This window comes from Biomphalaria glabrata, chromosome 5, assembly GCF_947242115.1.
Source record: "Biomphalaria glabrata chromosome 5, xgBioGlab47.1, whole genome shotgun sequence".
Taxonomy (NCBI): domain Eukaryota; kingdom Metazoa; phylum Mollusca; class Gastropoda; family Planorbidae; genus Biomphalaria; species Biomphalaria glabrata.
In genome coordinates this window covers 30,807,002-30,831,089 of record NC_074715.1, presented here as the reverse complement: position 1 = coordinate 30,831,089, position 24,088 = coordinate 30,807,002, and the positions used below count along the sequence as shown (strand labels likewise).

At 35.6% G+C, this 24,088-nt stretch overlaps 1 protein-coding gene across 5 annotated transcripts; it reads left to right on the top strand.

Moving 5' to 3' along the window:
* The first annotated feature begins 1,545 nt into the window (after positions 1 to 1,545).
* LOC106078902 (leucine-rich repeat and guanylate kinase domain-containing protein-like) lies at positions 1,546 to 24,086 on the top strand. 5 transcript variants are annotated; one of them, XM_056028947.1, is made up of 14 exons: positions 1,546 to 1,657; positions 2,385 to 2,496; positions 9,731 to 9,799; positions 15,340 to 15,516; positions 15,979 to 16,134; positions 16,769 to 16,958; positions 17,412 to 17,480; positions 17,611 to 17,742; positions 20,995 to 21,102; positions 21,419 to 21,549; positions 21,792 to 21,857; positions 21,938 to 22,010; positions 22,186 to 22,251; positions 22,874 to 24,086. In XM_056028947.1, the coding sequence occupies exons 4-14, from the start codon at positions 15,341 to 15,343 to the stop codon at positions 22,928 to 22,930; spliced, it is 1,224 nt and encodes a 407-aa protein (XP_055884922.1). In that variant the 5' UTR covers positions 1,546 to 1,657; positions 2,385 to 2,496; positions 9,731 to 9,799; position 15,340; the 3' UTR covers positions 22,931 to 24,086. The 5 variants fall into 5 exon arrangements, with proteins under 5 accessions (XP_055884922.1, XP_055884920.1, XP_055884921.1 ...); XM_056028945.1 differs by lacking the exons at positions 1,546 to 1,657; positions 2,385 to 2,496; positions 9,731 to 9,799 and adding an exon at positions 14,198 to 14,334; XM_056028946.1 differs by lacking the exons at positions 1,546 to 1,657; positions 2,385 to 2,496; positions 9,731 to 9,799 and adding an exon at positions 14,227 to 14,344.
* The last annotated feature ends 2 nt before the right edge of the window (positions 24,087 to 24,088 follow it).

The following is a 24,088-nucleotide window of genomic DNA, read 5'->3' as shown; positions in this document are numbered from 1 at the left end:
AGTTGCTTAGATTACAACCATCCACACACAAGCCTCACTTCTAGATCTTGAACCAAATGTCGTAAAAGAAATATGTTACATTCATTATCGCCAAGTATAATTATCATCAAGAAATCGAATAAGCAATATGACTTTTACTTCCTAATAAAAGAGATTTGATACACAACTAACTAAATAATAATAATAATAATCTTTATTGTCCTTATGGAAATTTGTCTTACAATTTGTGCATTACACCAAACAAATAAATATGACTATGTTATGAAAATATTTATATTATATTGAACCGTCTCATATGACCTCATACTTTTGTAGAGTTACCAGATACCTGCACGCCCAATTAAAGGAGGGCAAAGCCTTACAAAGGAGGACACAATATAGGCCTACAAAGGGAAAAAAAGAGGTTTACTATGTCATTGATAAAACAGATCAGTAAATTATAGACTGTAAAACTAATATATTAAGTATCAATCTTCTCAGACGAAGCAACATGTCTTTCAGATTGTTTTTGATATTTGTGACAATAATGTATACATATATAAATAGCAAAGAACTAAATATAAGTTAATTATATAATTTTATTTTAACAGTAATGATTTAAAAAAATAACAACTAACAAACAAACAAACGCACTTGAACAAAACAAATGGCCAGGTAAGACACAGTGAGGTAACACACATGCCAATGTGTCTGAGGCGCCATGGGCAGTTGTCGAGTCATTTCGGGCCATGTTCTGTCAAGGACTAAAAGAGTTCGGATAAATGAAAAGTACAACCTGCCTGCAGACAATTTCAAGCAGCTATTTGTCTGAGACACAAACTGGCGTGTCCTTCCGAGAACAATGGCAAGAAACAGTTCACACTTACACGTAGAGTTTAGGGAGACCAAATCACACACAAACACACGAGTTTTTTTTTTTGTTTGTCTTTATTTCCTGTAATTTGTCAATCTAATTAATTCATTTTTTGTTTGTTTATTTCAGCAGAGAAGTCTTTTGGGGAAAGGTGACACTTCATCTCTCATTTCCCCTGTCCATTTTTTTTTTGGTCAAAAATGTGTGTGTTTGGGGGGGGGGTATAGCACAAATGAATAATTTGATGCGGGGACTATCAATGGTAAACAGCATTCATTGAACTAGTTATCTCCTTTAAGCATCTTGTATCATCATTCCCAGTTCAATTCTTGTGTCATCGGTCTACCTGAAAGTTAAAGTGATTTCCCTTTGCCCAAAATAGAAACAATGTCTATGCTCATAAAGTTGTTTCAATAAACAAAACACTGACCCATATCGTCATAAACACACACACACACTGAAAGTAGATACTGTTTATTTTGGACTCGCTTTGTTTACCGTTGGCTTTGTTAATTAAACTTCGTTAAAGAAATCAATAAGACGCCTTCATTAATTATCAGTCTAACATTTTAAGTTCTAAATTAATGGAGGGGTGGTGGAGGAGAGGCAGTCACTATAAGTTACTATTTAGCTGCTTTTGGTGAGCGATGACTAAATAGTAACGTCACAATAACATTATTTCACTTTGTTTGTTGTTGCTTTCATTAGGTGTTATGTACAAATACGAACAAGGCCTGCTACAATACAATTGCTTTGAGATACTGCTATTGATATTCTGACGCTCCCTGACACTTGTGGCGTTAGGTATGGGCAAACTAGGCATCCGCCTCCAATTAGTGGGGGCCGGCGTTAGGTATGGGCAAACTAGGCATCCGCCTCCAATTAGTGGGGGCCGGCGTTAGGTATGGGCAAACTAGGCATCCGCCTCCAATTAGTGGGGGCCGGCGTTAGGTATGGGCAAATTAGGCAGCCGCCTCCAATTAGTGGGGGCCGGCGTTAGGTATGGGCAAATTAGGCAGCCGCCTCCAATTAGTGGGGGCCGGCGTTAGGTATGGGCAAACTAGGCATCCGCCTCCAATAAGTGGGGGCCGGCGTTAGGTATGGGCAAATTAGGCATCCGCCTCCAATTAGTGGGGGCCGGCGTTAGGTATGGGCAAACTAGGCATCCGCCTCCAATTAGTGGGGGCCGGCGTTAGGTATGGGCAAACTAGGCATCCGCCTCCAATTAGTGGGGGCCGGCGTTAGGTATGGGCAAATTAGGCAGCCGCCTCCAATTAGTGGGGGCCGGCGTTAGGTATGGGCAAATTAGGCATCCGCCTCCAATTAGTGGGGGCCGGCGTTAGGTATGGGCAAATTAGGCAGCCGCCTCCAATTAGTGGGGGCCGGCGTTAGGTATGGGCAAATTAGGCAGCCGCCTCCAATTAGTGGGGGCCAGGCAGAGGACTAACAAAGTGTAGAGAAAAAAAAATTGAATCTTCGATAAGATCTCAAACATAGTAGAGCAACATTACTAACTCTGTTTCTATTACAGAAAATGAGTAAATCAGTAAATGAAATGCTATCCAAAGCAAAGCACAGATAGGAATGGAGAAAGACGGTCGACAGATCTTGTGTGGTGCCCCAACGGTCCAATAGGCAAAGAGGTAGGTGAAGGTTCAGTTGAATTTCAGTTATTTTGTCCATTTAGATATATACACATGCGGGGTTTCAATACATTGGTTAATTTTATTTTTTCGCTTTTTTTTTAAAATATCATTTAGTCCTATCACCTTCTATGGTATCCATTTCTCCAAGGCTGCTCTGGTCGTCAACCATTTAGCATGACTCTACTTGTGTAGGATACCCAAATCATTTAGCATGACTGTACTTATGTAGGATACCCAAATCATTTAGCTTGACTCTACTTGTGTAGGATACCCAAATCATTTAGCATGACTGTACTTATGTAGGATACCCAAATCATTTAGCTTGACTGTACTTATGTAGGATACCCAAATCATTTGGCTTGACTGTACTTGTGTAGGATACCCAAATCGTTTAGCATGACTGTACTTATGTAGGATACCCAAACCATTTAGCATGACTGTACTTATGTAGGATACCCAAATCATTTAGCATGACTTATGTAGGATACCCAAATCATTTAGCATGACTGTACTTATGTAGGATACCCAAATCATTTGGCTTGACTGTACTTGTGTAGGATACCCAAATCATTTGGCTTGACTGTACTTGTGTAGGATACCCAAATCATTTGGCTTGACTGTACTTGTGTAGGATACCCAAATCATTTGGCTTGACTGTACTTGTGTAGGATACCCAAATCATTTGGCTTGACTGTACTTGTGTAGGATACCCAAATCATTTGGCTTGACTGTACTTGTGTAGGATACCCAAATCATTTGGCTTGACTGTACTTGTGTAGGATACCCAAATCATTTGGCTTGACTGTACTTGTGTAGGATACCCAAATCATTTGGCTTGACTGTACTTGTGTAGGATACCCAAATCATTTGGCTTGACTGTACTTGTGTAGGATACCCAAATCATTTGGCTTGACTGTACTTGTGTAGGATACCCAAATCATTTGGCTTGACTGTACTTGTGTAGGATACCCAAATCATTTGGCTGGAGAAAATTATACACTTTTTAGCGAATGTCATATTTATCATTTTAAAAATGAACTCGTGAACTACTAATAAAATAAGAATAAAGGTTTGCCTTTCTGGACTTATTATAAAATTGTATTTTAAATCTAGCTTTGAACATAGGTGTAGTGTTCTTGTCAAGTCTCGACTTTCAGTTGTCGTCCGCCAATCTATCCATTTTATTCAGTTTGATCTAAAAATGTTGAAGATATTTTAGCGATTTCTGTTGTAAATCAAAGAAAATGTCCAAATATGAAAATAAAAGGCAAAATTGAAAAAAATTCAAGCTATTAAAGCAGAGCTATGTATCAGAAGAGTGAAAAACCAACAGCAGGCCTACAATTGTGATACTGAGTCGTTTGATCTGCAGGCCTACAATTGTGATACTGAGTCGTTTGATCTGCAGGTCTACAATTGTGATACTGAGTCGTTTGATCTGCAGGCCTACAATTGTGATACTGAGTCGTTTGATCTGCAGGCCTACAATTGTGATACTGAGTCGTTTGATCTGCAGGCCTACAATTGTGATACTGAGTCATTTGATCTGCAGGCTTACAATTGTGATACTGAGTCGTTTGATCTGCAGGTCTACAATTGTGATACTGAGTCGTTTGATCTGCAGGCTTACAATTGTGATACTGAGTCGTTTGATCTGCAGGCCTACAATTGTGATACTGAGTCGTTTGATCTGCAGGCTTACAATTGTGATACTGAGTCGTTTGATCTGCAGGCCTACAATTGTGATACTGAGTCGTTTGATCTGCAGGCTTACAATTGTGATACTGAGTCGTTTGATCTGCAGGCTTACAATTGTGATACTGAGTCGTTTGATCTGCAGGCTTACTATTGTGATACTGAGTCGTTTGATCTGCAGGCCTACAATTGTGATACTGAGTCGTTTGATCTGCAGGCCTACAATTGTGGTACTGAGTCGTTTGATCTGCAGGCCTACAATTGTGATACTGAGTCGTTTCATCTGCAGGCTTACTATTGTGATACTGAGTCGTTTGATCTGCAGGCCTACAATTGTGATACTGAGTCGTTTGATCTGCAGGCCTACAATTGTGATAATGAGTCGTTTGATCTGCAGGCCTACAATTGTGATACTGAGTCGTTTGATCTGCAGGCCTACAATTGTGATACTGAGTCGTTTGATCTGCAAGCCTACAATTGTGATACTGAGTCGTTTGATCTGCAGGCCTACAATTGTGATACTGAGTCGTTTGATCTGCAGGCCTACAATTGTGATACTGGGTCGTTTGATATGCAGGCCTACAATTGTGGTACTGAGTCGTTTGATCTGCAGGTCTACAATTGTTGTACTGAGTCGTTTGATCTGCAGGCCTACAATTGTGATACTGAGTCGTTTGATCTGCAGGTCTACAATTGTGATACTGAGTCGTTTGATCTGCAGGCCTACAATTGTGATACTGGGTCGTTTGATATGCAGGCCTACAATTGTGGTACTGAGTCGTTTGATCTGCAGGTCTACAATTGTTGTACTGAGTCGTTTGATCTGCAGGCCTACAATTGTGATACTGAGTCGTTTGATCTTCAGGCCTACAATTGTGATACTGAGTCGTTTGATCTGCAGGCTTACTATTGTGATACTGAGTCGTTTGATCTGCAGGCCTACAATTGTGATACTGAGTCGTTTGATCTGCAGGCCTACAATTGTGATACTGAGTCGTTTGATCTGCAGGCTTACAATTGTGATACTGAGTCGTTTGATCTGCAGGCTTACTATTGTGATACTGAGTCGTTTGATCTGCAGGCCTACAATTGTGATACTGAGTCGTTTGATCTGCAGGCCTACAATTGTGGTACTGAGTCGTTTGATCTGCAGGCCTACAATTGTGATACTGAGTCGTTTGATCTGCAGGCCTACAATTGTGGTACTGAGTCGTTTGATCTGCAGGCCTACAATTGTGATACTGAGTCGTTTGATCTGCAAGCCTACAATTGTGATACTGAGTCGTTTGATCTGCAGGTCTACAATTGTGATACTGAGTCGTTTGATCTGCAGGCCTACAATTGTGATACTGGGTCGTTTGATATGCAGGCCTACAATTGTGGTACTGAGTCGTTTGATCTGCAGGTCTACAATTGTTGTACTGAGTCGTTTGATCTGCAGGCCTACAATTGTGATACTGAGTCGTTTTTATCTTCAGGCCTACAATTGTGATACTGAGTCGTTTGATCTGCAGGCTTACAATTGTGATACTGAGTCGTTTGATCTGCAGGTTTACAATTGTGATACTGAGTCGTTTGATCTGCAGGCTTACAATTGTGATACTGAGTCGTTTGATCTGCAGGCTTACAATTGTGATACTGAGTCGTTTGATCTGCAGGCTTACAATTGTGATACTGAGTCGTTTGATCTGCAGGCTTACAATTGTGATACTGAGTCGTTTGATTTGCAGGCTTACAATTGTGATACTGAGTCATTTGATCTGCAGGTTTACAATTGTGATACTGAGTCGTTTGATCTGCAGGCTTACAATTGTGATACTGAGTCGTTTGATCTGCAGGCCTACAATTGTGATACTGAGTCGTTTGATCTGCAGGCCTACAATTGTGATACTGAGTCGTTTGATCTGCAGGCTTACAATTGTGATACTGAGTCGTTTGATCTGCAGGCTTACAATTGTGATACTGAGTCGTTTGATCTGCAGGCCTACAATTGTGATACTGAGTCGTTTGATCTGCAGGCCTACAATTGTGATACTGAGTCGTTTGATCTGCAGGCCTACAATTGTGGTACTGAGTCGTTTGATCTGCAGGCCTACAATTGTGATACTGAGTCGTTTGATCTACAGGCTTACAATTGTGATACTGAGTCGTTTGATCTACAGGCCTACAATTGTGGTACTGAGTCGTTTGATCTGCAGGCCTACAATTGTGATACTGAGTCGTTTGATCTGCAGGTCTACAATTGTGATACTGAGTCGTTTGATCTACAGGCTTACAATTGTGATACTGAGTCGTTTGATCTACAGGCTTACAATTGTGATACTGAGTCGTTTGATCTGCAGGCCTACAATTGTGGTACTGAGTCGTTTGATCTGCAGGCCTACAATTGTGATACTGAGTCGTTTGATCTGCAGGTCTACAATTGTGATACTGAGTCGTTTGATCTGCAGGCTTACAATTGTGATACTGAGTCGTTTGATCTACAGGCTTACAATTGTGATACTGAGTCGTTTGATCAGCAGGCTTACAATTGTGATACTGAGTCGTTTGATCTGCAGGCTTACAATTGTGATACTGAGTCGTTTGATCTGCAGGTCTACAATTGTGATACTGAGTCGTTTGATCTACAGCCTTACAATTGTGATACTGAGTCGTTTGATCTACAGGCTTACAATTGTGATACTGAGTCGTTTGATCTGCAGGCCTACAATTGTGGTACTGAGTCGTTTGATCTGCAGGCCTACAATTGTGATACTGAGTCGTTTGATCTGCAGGTCTACAATTGTGATACTGAGTCGTTTGATCTGCAGGCTTACAATTGTGATACTGAGTCGTTTGATCTACAGGCTTACAATTGTGATACTGAGTCATTTGATCTGCAGGCTTACAATTGTGATACTGAGTCGTTTGTATATGATGTATCAATCACAATTTCTTTCATTTAGACTTAGATGGTGTCAAGCTAAAACAGTAAATTCATAAATTAATTAATAATTAATAAATTTTTAATTATTTTTTTTACAAAGATTATATTAACTTACCCTTTCTGTCTGGTAAAACGTTTTTTTTTTAAACCCGATCTCGGATCAAGCTAAAATTTTGCACAATTATTACTTTTAATTTTCAATTTTAAAAAACCCAATTAGTTAATTAACTATTTGTAATTAATTATTTTGTTTAATATATCTAACAAGGGAAAGAAAATGTACTTACTGAAGTGGTAGTATAAGCTGAATTAGTCTCCTTTATATGTAAGTTTAAAACAAACATTAGAAAACTTTTCAATCTTCTATTTTCATTGGCACTTCACTAGCAGAGTGGTTAGTATGTCCGCTTGAGGCGGCTTGCGCCATGAGTTATAATTCAGGTCGCTCCCCTTATTTTTATAAATGCTTTTAAAAGGCGATTACGGTAAAATTCACCCAGATCTACCTTTCTTTCTCTCCTCGCCCCCCCCCCATCCCGATTTTCCCAACTGGTCCAGATAAGTGATGGGATCATCTCGTAGTGAGAAAGTGATGGGATCATCTCGTAGTGAGAAAGTGATGGGATCATCTCGTAGTGAGAAAGTGATGGGATCATCTCGTAGTGAGAAAGTGATGGGATCATCTCGTAGTGAGAAAGTGATGGGATCATCTCGTAGTGAGAAAGTGATGGGATCATCTCGTAGTGAGAAAGTGATGGGATCATCTCGTAGTGAGAAAGTGATGGGATCATCTCGTAGTGAGAAAGTGATGGGATCATCTCGTAGTGAGAAAGTGATGGGATCATCTCGTAGTGAGAAAGTGATGGGATCATCTCGTAGTGAGAAAGTGATGGGATCATCTCGTAGTGAGAAAGTGATGGGATCATCTCGTAGTGAGAAAGTGATGGGATCATCTCGTAGTGAGAAAGTGATAGGATCATCTCGTAGTGAGAAAGTGATGGGATCATCTCGTAGTGAGAAAGTGATAGGATCATCCCGTAGTGAGAAAGTGATGGGATCATCTCGTAGTGAGAAAGTGATGGGATCATCTCGTAGTGAGAAAGTGATGGGATCATCTCGTAGTGAGAAAGTGATGGGATCATCTCGTAGTGAGAAAGTGATGGGATCATCTCGTAGTGAGAAAGTGATAGGATCATCTCGTAGTGAGAAAGTGATAGGATCATCTCGTAGTGAGAAAGTGATGGGATCATCTCGTAGTGAGAAAGTGATGGGATCATCTCGTAGTGAGAAAGTGATGGGATCATCTCGTAGTGAGAAAGTGATGGGATCATCTCGTAGTGAGAAAGTGATGGGATCATCTCGTAGTGAGAAAGTGATGGGATCATCTCGTAGTGAGAAAGTGATGGGATCATCTCGTAGTGAGAAAGTGATAGGATCATCTCGTAGTGAGAAAGTGATGGGATCATCTCGTAGTGAGAAAGTGATGGGATCATCTCGTAGTGAGAAAGCTACAAGCATGAAATAGCGCTAAACAAAAACAATTGGTACAACTATTTCTAATCGCACAGTTATAATGCTGTTGGTCTAGATCTAGTACATCTTAAATTAAATGGCTGATCCAAACTGATACCATTACACTTTGTATAAGCTTTTTTTTTTTTAAATAATTATTTTTTTGTTTTTTTCTTGTTCTACTAATACTGTCATACATATGTAGCGGGTTTGGCACAGAACAAACTAAATGACATGACGAAGGCAACTCGTAGGACGATTCCAAACTGTTTATTATACATTAAAGACCTGCAGCCATACATAAACACATGGTGTAGAACCAGGCACAAACAGGGAGTGGAGACGACGTAGGTCCAGTAACGTACGGACACTACAGCGACCAAAGATGCCGGTAGAATGGACAGTGCCCACGTTGTCTATCTTTTTATGCGCGGACACAAGGTGCCCTCTAGGGGGAAGGGTCACGTGGATATCGGGGTGGCCGGTGTTTCCTGAAAAGGTATCCACTCCACTACACATATATAGTCGTGCGGTATGCGCGCTGGACTGTCGTTCGGTTGTCTCGGTGGTCTATACCCTGCCACCCCCTGCACGAGGTTTGGACTAGGGAGTTGTAAAACAGTTCCATCAGCCAGATAATTGACTTGCTGCAGGCCAGTACCACTCTTTACACTAAATGTCATTCACAGTGTCACAGAAGTCTGAGATGGCTGTGAACACAAAATAGTCGTAGGTATTAATTCGGAGTTTCCATCTACCAGACTGGCTGCCGACCAAGGCTGTAGAGCTCGGTCCGCCCAAAGGCCAAATCAGGATTTAATTGGAAAGTCTGTTTTCGCTGTACTTTGCATCCTATTGACTGGACCAATGACCTATTGACTGGACCAATGACCTATTGACTGGACCAATGACCTATTTATTGAAGTTCAAATGTCTGAGGGAATGGAGCCAAGAGAATGGAAGGGAAACTATGACAGCTGAAAGAGTTTAAAATGCAACTAGAAGCAACAATAACATTCAGAATAGCAAATATATTTTTGTCTTGCGAGCCATGGCCGTTGAACTAACTGGAAATGTCACTGTCAAATTTTTTTTTAGGGAAGCAGTTAAGAAGTCCATGACACAATGTGCAGAGACATCAAGCCATCAGTCAGGCTAAAGTACAAGGTATTAAATTGCATACACGATGTGAGTGAAACCAAGCAATGCTCTTGGCTCATTTTGTGTACAATGGGATATTTGAACATTAGTCCAGACCATAACTTATTTGATAAGGCAAGGCCAAATACCATTACAATAAAGTATCCTTCATATGCGTAGGACGTAATTATCTTCTTTTTTGTCTATTATATATAAGATAATATAAAGCAGATTTCGTAGGCAACTATTGAATATAAGAAAGAGAAGATAATAAGAAAAAAGAAGAAGAGAGAGAGAGAGAGAAAGTGTGTAAAAGAAAGCACAAGACATGCCATGATTTTTTTCAGGGTATCTGCCACTAAAAAATACTTAGAAATACAAATATAAAGTTACCATAGCGATGCCAAAATTTTAAGTTTCTAGTTGAAGTTTTCCTCAAACCCACATTACCCATCAGGATAGAATTTCGACGCCCACTCTCTCTTTTTTTTTTTGTTGTTCTCTGGGAGAAATGAGGCAAACAGCTAGTCCAACCTAACCTCAATGACAGTCAACACCTGTCAGTCGACCTTTCCACATATGTATGACTACTCACGAAAGATAACTCATTCGATATTTCAAAATATTGTTTCTTAAATAGCCCCTCTTTACTTCCTTCCTGTTTAGTATCCCGTATGCTTGGCGACTACATGTCTATGGATTTAAAGCTTTAGACCAGGTCTCGTATCTGGTCTGGTATCATTTGTTTACCCAATACGTTACGTTTCACATATAACACCCCGTTAATGATATATGCGAATGTAACGGTAATAAAAAGATCTTTGGGTTGATTTATAGCGGAAATCTGGGTTCATTACATTGCCTTCTATTAATCATACATGAAAACAAAGACAAATATTTAACAGACATACACAATTTTTAGCTCACGACACATGCATTGGTAATCCACAGAATTAACAAAAGCATGCATTTCTAATGCATGTCCGACTTCATAATCCTCAAAGCGTGACACTGGAGCTATATATCAGTCTACTGATTAATGATACGGCTTACATAGTGCAGAATATAGTTGGGGGAAGGAGAAATTGTTGTTTTGTTGTTACAAAATGTTAATGTAACAGATTTGCTTTATTTGAATTACATTTTTAAGTGTCTGGCTTTATATTTCGGAATTACACTACGTGATTAAAAACGTTAATGTTATTTTTGTAAATAGATATGTGGGACATAGGCTATAGCAAGAACAATGATTTGTTTCGTAGTCGCATACTAGTCTACTTGTTTTCGGACATATTTTTGGTTCAATGGAAAATCGTGACGCTAAAAAAGATGGCACCTATGCCAGTACAACACAGTTATGCTATTTTATCAGGAAGATATACAAGAACAAAAAAAGACTGGGGGTAGGGTTAGGGGTGGATATTTCAGTTTATACACAGGCCTATGATAAAATTATGGGATGGGGTCAATGCAAAAAAAAAAAAAATATATATATATATTTACGATGATGTCAAAGAGCCATAATGCTGCTTTAAATATGTGCGTTGACATCGTCTGCATCTATTTGTCGTGCTCCATTCATGAATTAGCTGCACGACTAACATTCGTCCTTGAACTTTTATGTAAGCGCATACCGCCAAATCAATGCTACACTGCTACACACCTCCGTGACGGTGCAGCACGCCGGAAAACAGCGACGTGTGCATGTATGTACTATGCAACCAGTTAAACTCGTTTCGAGATATGTTGCCCGGGTCGCTGTGGAGACATGAACCAAAGTTATGGTTGGACGGGGAAGAATGATAGATTCAGATATGCATGTTTAGCTTCTATTCTTAACAGAAACGTTTCAAACCAAGAAAAGACTACTCCAAAATTGAAAAAGAAGAATTCGTCTTGCTCGACATATTTCATGATTTGTTTATTTTTTTTAAAAATATTTCGGCAGATGTTCCTTTAAACAAAAAGTATTTACGCTCCATAGGCGCCCTAGCTGCGTAGTTCCCATTGCGACCTGCATATTTTGCTAATCTAACGCAGACATAGCCGTTGTCCGCTGTTAGTGTTCTATGTTGGTGTTCGGGCAACTGTCTTTAGTCTCATGTGTCTCTCGACCTTTGCAAGAGTTCTCCTGTCACTGGGAATATATTAGTTACCTGCTCTGTTCATTTATGCCAAATGTCAATACTCCGCTCAGCTGGGGGTAAAGAATTCGCTGACCAGCGAGAGTATAAAAAAGACCTTGTAATGTTAACTGCAATTACAACTAAAATAATATGTTACATTGTTAGGTACATTATTCAAACTTAAATGTGACATAATCTTCTCTTTTGATTTCCTGTAACCTCGTAAAGGTCGTAATGACTTCAGTGACTACTCATTATTTTCCTGGAAGTTTTTTCATGTCCTGCATAGAGTCTAGTCCTGCATTGAGTCTAGTCCTGCATTGAGTCTTGTCCTTCCCTAAATGTCATTCAGTCCTCTTTGTCCACATCTCTTTCTCCCACATGATACTGTTCTGTGTGATTGAGTAAATAGAAATCAGTTTGATTAGATCAATGAAATATTTTAATGCCCAACAAATGTTCAAAGGGGCCGATGGTATTTGTTGAAGAATTTGAAAAACATTTACCATGTGTACCTATTTCTTTACTACAATGTTGAAAGATAAAAAATTAACAAAATTACTAAAAAGTGTTTTCCTACAACAACAACAACAAAAAAAAAAAAAAAAAAAAACAACAACACAAGAATTATATAACTAGGGCAAGGTGTTCTTGTCTCTTCCTGTCTGCAAAATAGAACTTTAAATAAAAAAAAATATATATATCAGCATTTTATTTCCCTCTTTCCCCAAGCCGATGGGTGTCAGTCTGGTGTTACAGGGTTGGGGTTAGGTAAGGTGAGGAGGGTTTAGGTGAAGTGAAAATACAACTAAAAAACAAATTAAAAAAAAAACTTCGTTTCGTTTCAAGGCACATGAATATTAATGCGAAATGTTGCAGAGTTAGTTTCTTTATCACTCTACCGGATGGCACTCGGTGAAATAATTGAACAAACTCAGTGGATCGAGCGGTTTTTAACCAACAGTAATAAGGAAATGCTTTTTTTTTTCTTGGAATTATTTGAAAGCGTGAAAATCTCTTGCTGTCACGTAAATCATACGTTCAACTAAGAAAGGGGAAACAACTGAGGAAATAAAACTGTCATGGGCTAAGACGAGTTATGTCATTCAAACAAAACTACTGTCAAAAACTAGTAAAATGACAATTTCTCAGTACTATGGTTCTATGGCCGACGGTAAACGAGAGTGTCAAACGTTTGTCAGGTACCCATTAGAGCTGGCTGGACTCAGCAACCTCCTAAAAGTCTCGAAATTACAATTTCAGTCTTTAAAGGGATTCGAACTCGAGACGTCTCAGTTCAGAAGACTCTTACTGCTCAGCCTCTAGAGAGACAGGGTGCCTGCAGTCATATACAAAGCTTGAATCTCCATACATCGAGTCACTCAACTCGTACCTAACTTCTCATTCTCCGCTAAGACAATGATCCTTTCTGAAAATTTGTTGTGATTATTAGGACTTTTTTTTTCTCAATTAAAGACGCCACAGAAAAGTTCATTGTGTGACTAGGCTTTACATCCGCTGAGTAGCGATGATACGGTCTGATAGATTCAAGTTTTTGTACCGTTCGGTTCTAACTTAAATGGACGACTTGACAATAGTTATAAATCGTCTTCTAAATTTTTTCTGACTTTGCCGATACATCTTTGTTGAAAAAAGTTATACAACGTCGCGTACCTGTCTCTATACTTGCTGAGCGGTAAGGCGCTTGTCTTCTGAACTGAGTGTCTCTTTGAAATTTTGAGATTTTTAGGAGGCCGTTGAGTCAATCTGTATCAAGTTTAGCGGCAGTCAATCTGCAGCAAGTTAAATGTTAGTCAATCTCCTGCAAGTTTTATGGTAGTCAATCTGCAGCAAGTTAAATGGTACGAATATTCCAATTTGATTATAGTCACACCATTAGTAAAATCACTAAACTTAGAGACACTTCAGGACAGAAGAAGAAAAAGTAAAGTAGCTATAATACGCCTACACAAAACACTAAACCCTAACTTACAAATAGAAAAGCATGAAACCTAATGAAATACTCAGAAAGACACAAAGATAGGGGCACATTTGTTATTCCATTAGCTTGAACTAATTCGTACAAGTGCTTCTTCTTCCCAAGTGCCATAAGAGAATAGTATGGGTTGCCTGAATCAGCCAGGAAAACCAACGACTTAGCAGAGTTGAAGTCTTTTTTGAAGTAACGTCTGTAATATATAATATTAGATTTATATTAGAATGTCAGTACGCTAATGATTTCATCCTCTATTATTATTATTATTGTATATAGATCTAGGTCAGTGTTATATATTTCATACTCTTTTATTATTTAAGTTTAAGTTAGTAGTACCGTTACCGAGGACTCGATAATTATATCTACTGTCTCTACATACTATGATACTATAATTTAGATCTTGATAGAATCTAGATCAATAGGCTAGATTATAGATAGATGTAAGCCAATGTAAGGGCTAGGGTCTACATCAAGATCATGATTCTAGTCTCTTTCAGTTTCAGTCTTTGTCCAGCTCAGTTCTTTAATTTTTATAAATATTAAATCATTAAAATTAATAAAGTTAAAGTTATACATATAGATCTAACATAACATAAACATTTCATAGTAATACGTATAGTCGTATTAATATACTTAATTGACTTAATTATACTTAATACTTATATTTTTATATACTAATACTTATACAACTTATACTATAGATCTAAAATCTAATTTAATTATAGTAATTATACCTAGTACTAGTAGATCTAGAGATATATTCCAAAATGTATGAATGTATTTATAATATATTTAAATATTTATATATTAAATTATTAGGATTTTACAGACGTAATTAAAAAAAAGAAGATAATTAGTAAATTACGACTTACGTCCTACACATTTCATAGAGGTAGATAAATTATCTAGAATCTAGTTTAGTGCCTCGATCTGTAAACTGCCTTTCAATTACTTTCACTTATTTGTGGTCTTTAACAAATGTCAGCTATTCAAATGATTAATGGTTTTGAATCTTAAAAGCATTCCAAATCTTAATCAACAATCCAAGATCAATACCAGATATTTGTTACATAAAGTTAATAAGGTTTGGTTTTGGTGCTGTCCATATTTTCTTTTAGTGATGAAGCCTAGACATTCTTTGCTATATTATTATTAAATGGATTACAGTTTTCAGATTAATTATAAAGTTGTAAACATAAAAATTAGAAGCATTAATTTGTTTGCTTGTTTATTGATTTTGTTTTACATGCTTTCTTTTTTTACTTCCTACTCAATAGACTGAAATAGATTTGGTAAAAAAAATAACATAAACCAAACAAGGAAACGTTTAGATAAAGCAACATCAATTATGTTTATAAAAAAACATTTAAGTTAAAAATAATGTAGTAACAGTATGTAGAGTTAAAACTATTAAAACATTGTTTCAATTGTTTGACATGTTTCAGAATGAGTTTAAGTGTAAGACTATCTGAAGCCTTCATAGAAAAACATAGCGCAATATTTCCTGAGTCTCTGATACCGGATTCATGGAATTTGAATAAATTTGATGTTTATTATCAACTGGATCTAAAAATGTGCCAGTTGAAATCACTGGATTATGCATTTGCATGGGAAAATGAAAGGTATTTGTTAAATTTAAATATACATCAAGACTCCATCTTGATTTATTGTTTATTAAATAAAATGACCTGAGAACTATTTCAGATGCAACAAGCATGTGAAAGTCAGTCATTTTAGATGTCAATGCATAACTAACACACACACAGACATGCACTGAACTACTGATATTCAATTATTTTCTTAACACCCCATATTTTTCCGTTTGTGACAAACATTTTTTTGTTGGCAACTTAAATAAATGCAGCATTTTTAAGTGGTCTTCTTCTGGAGTCCATAGATTTATGTTATGAGATATTTTACTTATAAAAATATGAATTTCTTCTAAAAATATTTCTTCTAATATATTTATACACTATATTGATTTGATTATTATATCATTGGGATAATATTTTATACCAATGCTGAATTAGTTGTGTGATTTCATTTTATTCATTATATATTTGACAACTATTGTTACTTCACAGCTCTGGAGCAAACTATTTGTCGTCCATCACAGAAACACCATCTAAAGTGATCAAACTGGATGTTTCTCTCAATGAGCTTACATCATTGTCACATGAGAGTTTAGAGCCCTTCAAGGGTTTAAGATGTCTTGATGCTTCATTGAATCAAATCAAATAGTAAGAGACCATGTTTTATTAGCAACTTTATAGCTTGTATTTCTTTAAGAAATTAATTAAGCTCATCCAACTGTGTGATTTATGGTAAAAATTTTTAATTATCACAACAGACCAATACTTTTACCTGTTCTGATTTTGAATTCCAATTAAGTAAAGCTGGCTGAACTAAGGAACATCTTTAATTCTAGAGTAGAACTCAGCCACCACTTTCTGTAATTTTCATATGATTAGATTAAAATTTGTTCAATACAGTCCTTTTGATTTGATAACTTTTCCTTCTTCTTTCTTAGTGCTATTTTTCTTGACATTAGTTTATGTAGTTGGTCATTATGCTGGACATGCATCATATCATCTCCCTTAAACATCTAATCACAGATACAAGTAAAATGTAATTTGCTGACATCTGAATCATTATTTCTTTAAAGGAACATTTACATTTTCATATTAGCAAAGTTTAGATAAAAGAAAGTTTTAATCTAATTTATATGCTTGGAGAAGAGTTTGAAAATGTCCTAACTCATTTGTCTAAAAAAAACACCATAAATTAGAGTAGAATGTAGTAAGAACAGTTAAAATAAAACTTTGTAGGTAGACCTGTGTTGTCAATGAATTATGTATAATAAACTACAAACAGCTTTCAAGGTATTGAAGTTCTACGACATCTCCACACATTGAATCTATCACACAACTGCATCAAAAGTGTGGACGGCCTCCTTCTATCTCATTCTTTAGGTGATCTCAATCTCAGTAATAATCAAATAGAAGACATCTCTGGTCTCCCTAGTCTTATCAATTTGAGAATATTCAATATAAGTTCCAATAAGGTGAGTCCAATGTTATTATCCTATTGATCTACCTGTCTTTAATATAAAAACATTTTTTCTTCTTGATTTGTTGCAGTTATATTAACCATTGACATTTTAACTACCACTCTACTGCAACATATCTCATAGTTTTACTAATAAAATGTTTCCTACATCATAATGTAGTCATAAAGACTAAATTATTTAGAGTTATAACTGTTGCTAAAAATCTTTAAAAAATGTATTTATCTTTACTTATATCCTCATTGTGTCCAGGGTTTTAGTCATACCTTGGGACTGTTGTTAAACAGTACTTACTTAGTGTAAGACAAACAATATCTTGTGCTACCATTATAACTACACTCCAAAAACATTTCAAGATCAAACAATGTGGCCTGTTGCAAAACAAAAAAATATCTTTAGTTCATTTCAAAGAGAAACAATGCCTTGTAAAATTTCTATTTTCATCCACAGCTTCAAAGTCTTGATGGTGTCTCATCACTTCCAAGACTTGAAGAAATCTATGCAGATAACAATATATTGGTATGTAGAAATACTTGGAAAATGTGATTGCTTATATATATATATATATATATAATATATATATATATAACAGCCAAAAAATCGGCAAATTAGTTTTACTAATGTTTTAGACTACTTAATCAAATTTCAGAAATCTCTGACACCACTTGTAACTTGTTTTCATGTCTGCGTGATCAGTGCAGCCAATAACCAGATCCACAGTATTGATGATGTCATGAGAGTAGTTTCTAGTCACAAAAGTTTGGAGTCATTGAACCTTAGTGTAAGTTTTACAATCAAGTTTGCATCCTGCATTTTTTCCATCATTAATTTTAATTAAAATCTAAAGGAATAATTAAGAACAACACTGTCAAAATTAAACACAGAAACTTGTTTTTAAACTTGCTGCATTTCTTATATGGTCTGAATTGGATAGTCAAGTCTTTGAGCATTAACTGCCAATTTGAACCATTTTGTGGCAGAAATTTTGGAATTTTTAGTGGCCCCCGAAAGGGGAAAAGACGCTATTAGTTTTGTGTGGAATGTCTGTCCGTCCATCTGTCTGTCCGTCCCATTTAGATCTTGTAAACTAGAAAAGATAGTGAAAATCTGACATCATAATATTTTAGACCATTCAAAGTTCTGATGCAAAGTTTATTTTTTTATTTTCTGAAGGCGAAAAATCTAATTTTTTAAATCACTTATGCAAGCAGTTTTTTCATAAAAATACACCACTTTTACAACTATTCACTATTAATAATAACAAACACAAAGGCTCTTTATTAGGGCTAACTACTATTAACAATATTTTTAACACATTTATGCAAACAGTTTTAGATTTTTTGTCAAAAATTATTTTTTTACATTTGTATTACTAAGATAAGTAGGTTCTGTCATACTAACTAACTACTACATTTACACAAAAAAATGTTTACTTTTTTTTAAAGAGAAAAAATCTGTTTAGTATGCATATAAGTTGGACATAATCTAAAACAACAATTGATAAGTAGTTTTTCATATTATCGCCTGAACTGCAATGCCACATATATATGATAACCAAACTACTGCCCACGGGCCAGATGTGGCTTCATCCGGCCCACCGAACATCAGAACAAAGTGTAGAAAATAAAAAGGGTAAAAAAATGTTTTTTAACTACGTAAGAGATGAATGGATTTAATTCGAATCTAATATAGTCTAATGTTCATATTACTCTTCTAAAGAAAACGTTTATTTGTCGGCGAAAAAAATGTTGGACAATGGCGCTGCTGTCAAGCTGGCCGTGTCCTTGACATCTTGGTTAAATCAGATTTTCAATAGCTTTAAGTGTTGTTGTTTTGCATCATTCTTGCATTCCATTGGTTTATGTTCCTTTGGTATCAATGCGAGTAGACTCTAAATGTAGAAGCTTCAAGAAAAAGTGGACAGATCTTTGCTTTTTTTATAATAACCCAACATTGATTTGATTTGTACAGAAAATGTGGCTGCTTATAATTTTCTGACTGCTTTGTAAGAGCATAACATAAAAATACATTGTAAACTAAAACATTATAAATAAATGAAGACATTGTTGGCTTGAGCCTCAGAGAAAAAAGATTGTTAATTTACGCATAGTTGAGTGATTTTAGCCATTGATATTTACCAAATAGAGACAAGAAAATGAGTTGGTGGTAAGGTGGTGGTAACCCTACAGAGCTGTTTGCATCAGAGTTCAGAAATGAAGTGTCAAAAATGTGCTTGCGAGCAGTGATGAAAAAAAATAATTATAAAAAAATGCAGTTAAAGCCGTCAGTCTTTCTCGCATGACAATTGCAAAACGAGTGGAAGATATGGTACAAATCGCCATTCAAAACTAAATGAGACAACGCTTGTTCCGACAGAGAAGCAGATTTAGAAATGTTTTTTTTTACTGACTCTGAGGAGTGCCCCGACAGATCTGCAACTGAAACTGACTTACAAAGCCAGACACTCCTGCTTGAGAAATTTCGAGCGATGCAGACAGTTGTTTTCTACGTAGCATTGCCTACTAGAGCCACGGGTTTGTAATAAGCAATTTAAAATAGTTTATTTCATTATTTTCATCTTTCCATTGATGTGGCCTGTGACACGAGTGTCAAAAATAAAAATGGCCTGCACAAGGTTGGGCATCACTGCTCTACACAAAAAGTGGAATACTGAACTATAGGACATTTTTTTTTTACGGAAATTTTTTTTTCTTGAGGTTTTGAATAAGAGATTGACCCTTTACAAAACAATTAGATCAATTAGATATTCATTATAAAACAATCAGGCCAGGCTCACATCTAACTTCACTTTCACCTATACCTTGGTCTGCTGGATAGTTGGGGCACCACACAGGATCTGTCAACCTTCTTTCTCCATTCTTCACATTCACTTTCACCTATTGTCAACGTTAAGTGTGTGTTGACGTAGTATTATAATATTACACATGAGACTGGTTACTATTAATGTGTCACGAATGTCGTAGAATGCTGGGTTCGTGCTTCCTGGAGTCACATGTGACATGTGACAAACATAGATATTAAAGACTGACTAAAATCCACTTTGGCGGACAAAATATAAAGTTTATTTGATGACAATAATAATACTGCACTCCTTGGCAGTTACATAATCCAATACGAAACAGAATCACATCTACATAACAGCGCTATCAAATATATTCAGCATGTTTATTTCTCAAGAATAGACTATAAGTAATGTCATCATCACCACGGGTAGCAAATACTTCAATAATACAGAAAATTAACTACTAGAAATATATATACTGTCTCAAGTGACCACTGGCTTCGACTGCCCAAAAGATACTACTTAACTCAAAGTTACTACTCGACTCTCTAAGTCCGTACCATCCAGACCGGATCAAAAGATACTACTTTCTGCCATGGACCAAAGGATACCACTTGACTGACTAAAACTAAATTTAGTCATCCTTACTTCCTGTTTCTACAGCAGGAGTTTCACGTGTCTTTTCACCCTCTTAACCCGAGGTGAACATATAACAGGCAATGTCAACTGAGACTATGACACCTATCCTTTTGTCTGCTGAACCGCTGGTGCACCACACAAGATTAGTCAACCTTCTTTCTCCATTCTTCTCTTTCATTTGTCTTTGATAGAATTTCATTCTGATTTTCTTTCTGAAAATATTGAAACCTGCATTTTTACCTACCTGGGAGGACTACTTCAGGGGCCGATTTTGAGTTTGTGTTTCCACACAAACTGTCTTTGTAACCTTGTTAAAATTTGAGATTAAATAGCTTAAGTTCCTAAATTTCACCCAGTTTAAATATTTACGTGGCTTAAACTCATGAAAAGAAAGTTAGTAATTGTATTGGTCACAAAAGTACTTGCACTATGAAAACATTTTTTTTTACTCTTTCATATTCATAATTAGGAGCATTTCTCTCTTTGTTCAGTTAAAGCTGAGAAATTAAAGGCCCACCGAATTATCCAGATGTTTTTGTTTTTTTTCTTTACATATTTTTTTCTATTATTTTGTTCTCTTTGTTATTCAAGGGGAATCCTGTTGAAAGACAGCACACCTATCAATCAGACATTCTGAGAGCTGCCAACAAAATTTGGACTCTGGATAACGTGTCTGTTAAACCAATGGCTGCTGTTTTGGTAAAGTTCAATTCTTTGATTCAGTCAGTTATTTATTGTGTATCTGGTATTAAAATAGTTTTACTTTGAAATCTGTAATTCTATTTTATTTTGTGCAGATAGTTTGACTTTTAAATATGTAATGTTATTTTATTTAGTGCAACGCTTGTGATTGTAATTTATAGACTATACATTTATTTTAGATTAAATACGTAATGTTATTTTCTTAGTGCAACACTTGTGATTGTAATTTATAGACTATACATTTATTTTAGAATGACTACATGCACATGCTTGTTTTGTTAAACTGACTTTTGGATTGTACATGTTTTGTTAGGATGACCACATGCAACATGCTGATAACATTATCTCTTTCCAAGCTTCTGCACGTCAAATGTTTGAAAGCAGGTTAAGAGTGGCCAAAGAAAGAATGGAAGAAAATGTCAATTTTTTACAGAGAAGAATTGTGTAAGTATTTCAGTGTTATGAATTCTACCAGGTCATGATAACCATGATTTAATTAAAACCTATACATTTAAACTGGATTTTAAGCGTTGACTATAACATTTAGCAGTTGTAAAAAGAAAAGAGACTATCAAATGAAAATGAATAAAAAATTTAGTTGCCACTTTGATTGATTTTTTAAATTTAAATATCCTTGTTTCTGCAAGTAATTTTTCCCCTGATCTACAAAGAATGTTTGTTTCCAGAGCCATACAGCAAGAGTTCAGTGAATTTGAGAAGAAAAATCAAGCAGACATGGAGGCTTGTTTGAGGTAAATTCAGATTGCTGTAACTCAGCTTATTTGTGATGATATGACTATATTTAAAAATAAATGTATCTCTGTACTTCTAGATACTTGGCAACACGTGGGATGGATGAGCTGTCCATTATTGGAAGAGAGCCAATAGGAGCTTCTCCTAGACAGGTAAATAGTTTTTAAAAAAAACTTAAAAGATTTTTTTGTTTTTTAAACATAAAGCAATAAGAATTATCATTTATATTTTGTCTACTTCCAGAATCATTTAGAATGTATCTAGAAATTGTGTCTACTACTTCAAAGTTTACTTAATTAAACAAATTATTATTTCTATTTTCAACAGGGAGACTACAGATCTAGAAGAAGAAAGCCTAAATTTGATTACAGTGGAATTAAAGAAACTGATGAGGTATTTTATCTGAACGTATCAGAAAAATAAAACATAAAAAAAAAATTTAAAATTTAGGCTTCCATCAACGTTTTAAAAAATGAAAAGCCATAATATTATTTTTGTAATAGAAACAAAAAAACAACAACTGGTTAAAGCCTTGAAATTAAACATATTTCAAGCTTTGAAGTCAGTAAGCCTTTGTTTGAAAGTTCTTACAGTTATTACAAAAATATTTTTCATCGAATTAATAGAAAAAAAAGATGAGTTCCAAGCTAGTGATTCATTCATTTTAACAGCAGAAAATATTTGTATATCTCAGACATACATTAATGAATACAAGGCATACATACTACAATCAAAACCAGCTAATGGTGCTAATTCTTCAATCATAAAACAAACACCATTACAACTTAATTCAAATCAAACATGATAACACATGACCCTATTTTTCAATGTTTTATCCATGACCATTATATGACCATTCGTTTTTGTCTGTTAGGTCCATTGGACTACTGGTTTTTGAATGGATGTTATAATTTCAAAAGTATTGATCATTTTGTTTTATAATTTGACCATCAATAGAATAAAATGCATAACCTAAATGTTCTAAAAATCACATTCTGCCACTTTTTCTTTTTAGGTCCTGCGGAATGTATTTAAGGAGCTTGTACGTCAGAAAGGTCAGCAGATGGACTAATAAGTTTACATTTAAAACAGTTTAAACTATTAAAGTATATTTTTAGTTTGGTATTGGTTATTTTACAATGTGATAAGTTAATATTTAATTTTTCCAGACATGTTTTTTATAGGGTTTTTTATAAGCCTTATTTTTTAAATCTTTTTTTTTTTTTTTTTTTTTTTTTTTACATTAAAAAAAAACCCAGACCAGCCAAATAATTCTAATAAACCTTAAAAGAAAGGTGAAGTAGACAGTAAATATTACTGGGAATGGAATATATAATAAATCAGCATTACAGTTAAAAAACATAACCACTCTTTGTTTCAACAAGTACAAAGTCCACATAGCTTTTTTTCCCTAAGTTAAATTTGAAGATTATAAGAGAGCTGGCCACTTGGAATGGGACATCTCAAACCTAGTCAGATGTGCTGCACCTATTTTTCATACAAGTTTCTGCCACCATTTTACATCTGTGTTTATACAAATTGTTGTAAAATTTACACACAAACTTACTTCCAAAATAATCAACAAATTCAGTGTAAGTTCTTAATTGTAACATTATTAATTTTTGTTAAATGTTAAACAAATAAAAATACAATGCTAAAGCTTGTATATTATTGTCATAAGATGTAAATAATTATTATTATTCTTTTATGTTAATTAGTGGAGGCTGTGATAGATATTTGACCATTGTTTACACTATACCTGTGATATTTGTGGAGTCTGGACACAAGCAGTTATCTCCTATAAATATCAAGTTAACTCTACACCAGACAGAACATTTTTGTTTTTATTTATTTACCTCATGTCAGAGGTACAGATAAAACATATTTGTTCATATGTTAACACCAACACTTACACTTAAAAAAGTGTCTCTTTCTGTTGCTCATACCAATATGAGATGGGCTTCCAGATTTAGCAACAAAACATCAATTGCTTGATTTTAATTTCCAATGCCATGGAGAATAGATTATCATTTGGATGTGGGTTGGTTGTTATAATTTTATTTTGTGAAGAAATATTGTCGAAATATTGTCAGTTCTTAACACATGTGCATGGTTACTGTTGGCATATTATTTTAGGCAAAAATTTTTGTTATTTTTTTTTCCAGTGTAATTGAGACTTATTGCAATGTTACTGAAAATTGTTTTTCATATTAAAAATACAAGAGATATT

Excerpts from the sequence above, each read along its gene's own strand:
- LOC106078902 (XM_056028947.1), top strand. The coding sequence starts at position 15,341 with ATGAGTTTAAGTGTAAGACTATCTGAAGCCTTCATAGAAAAACATAGC. Across the intron at positions 16,959-17,411 it reads TCAATATAAGTTCCAATAAG|CTTCAAAGTCTTGATGGTGT; the intron begins GTGAGTCCAATG and ends TTTCATCCACAG. Across the intron at positions 17,481-17,610 it reads ATGCAGATAACAATATATTG|AAATCTCTGACACCACTTGT; the intron begins GTATGTAGAAAT and ends ATCAAATTTCAG.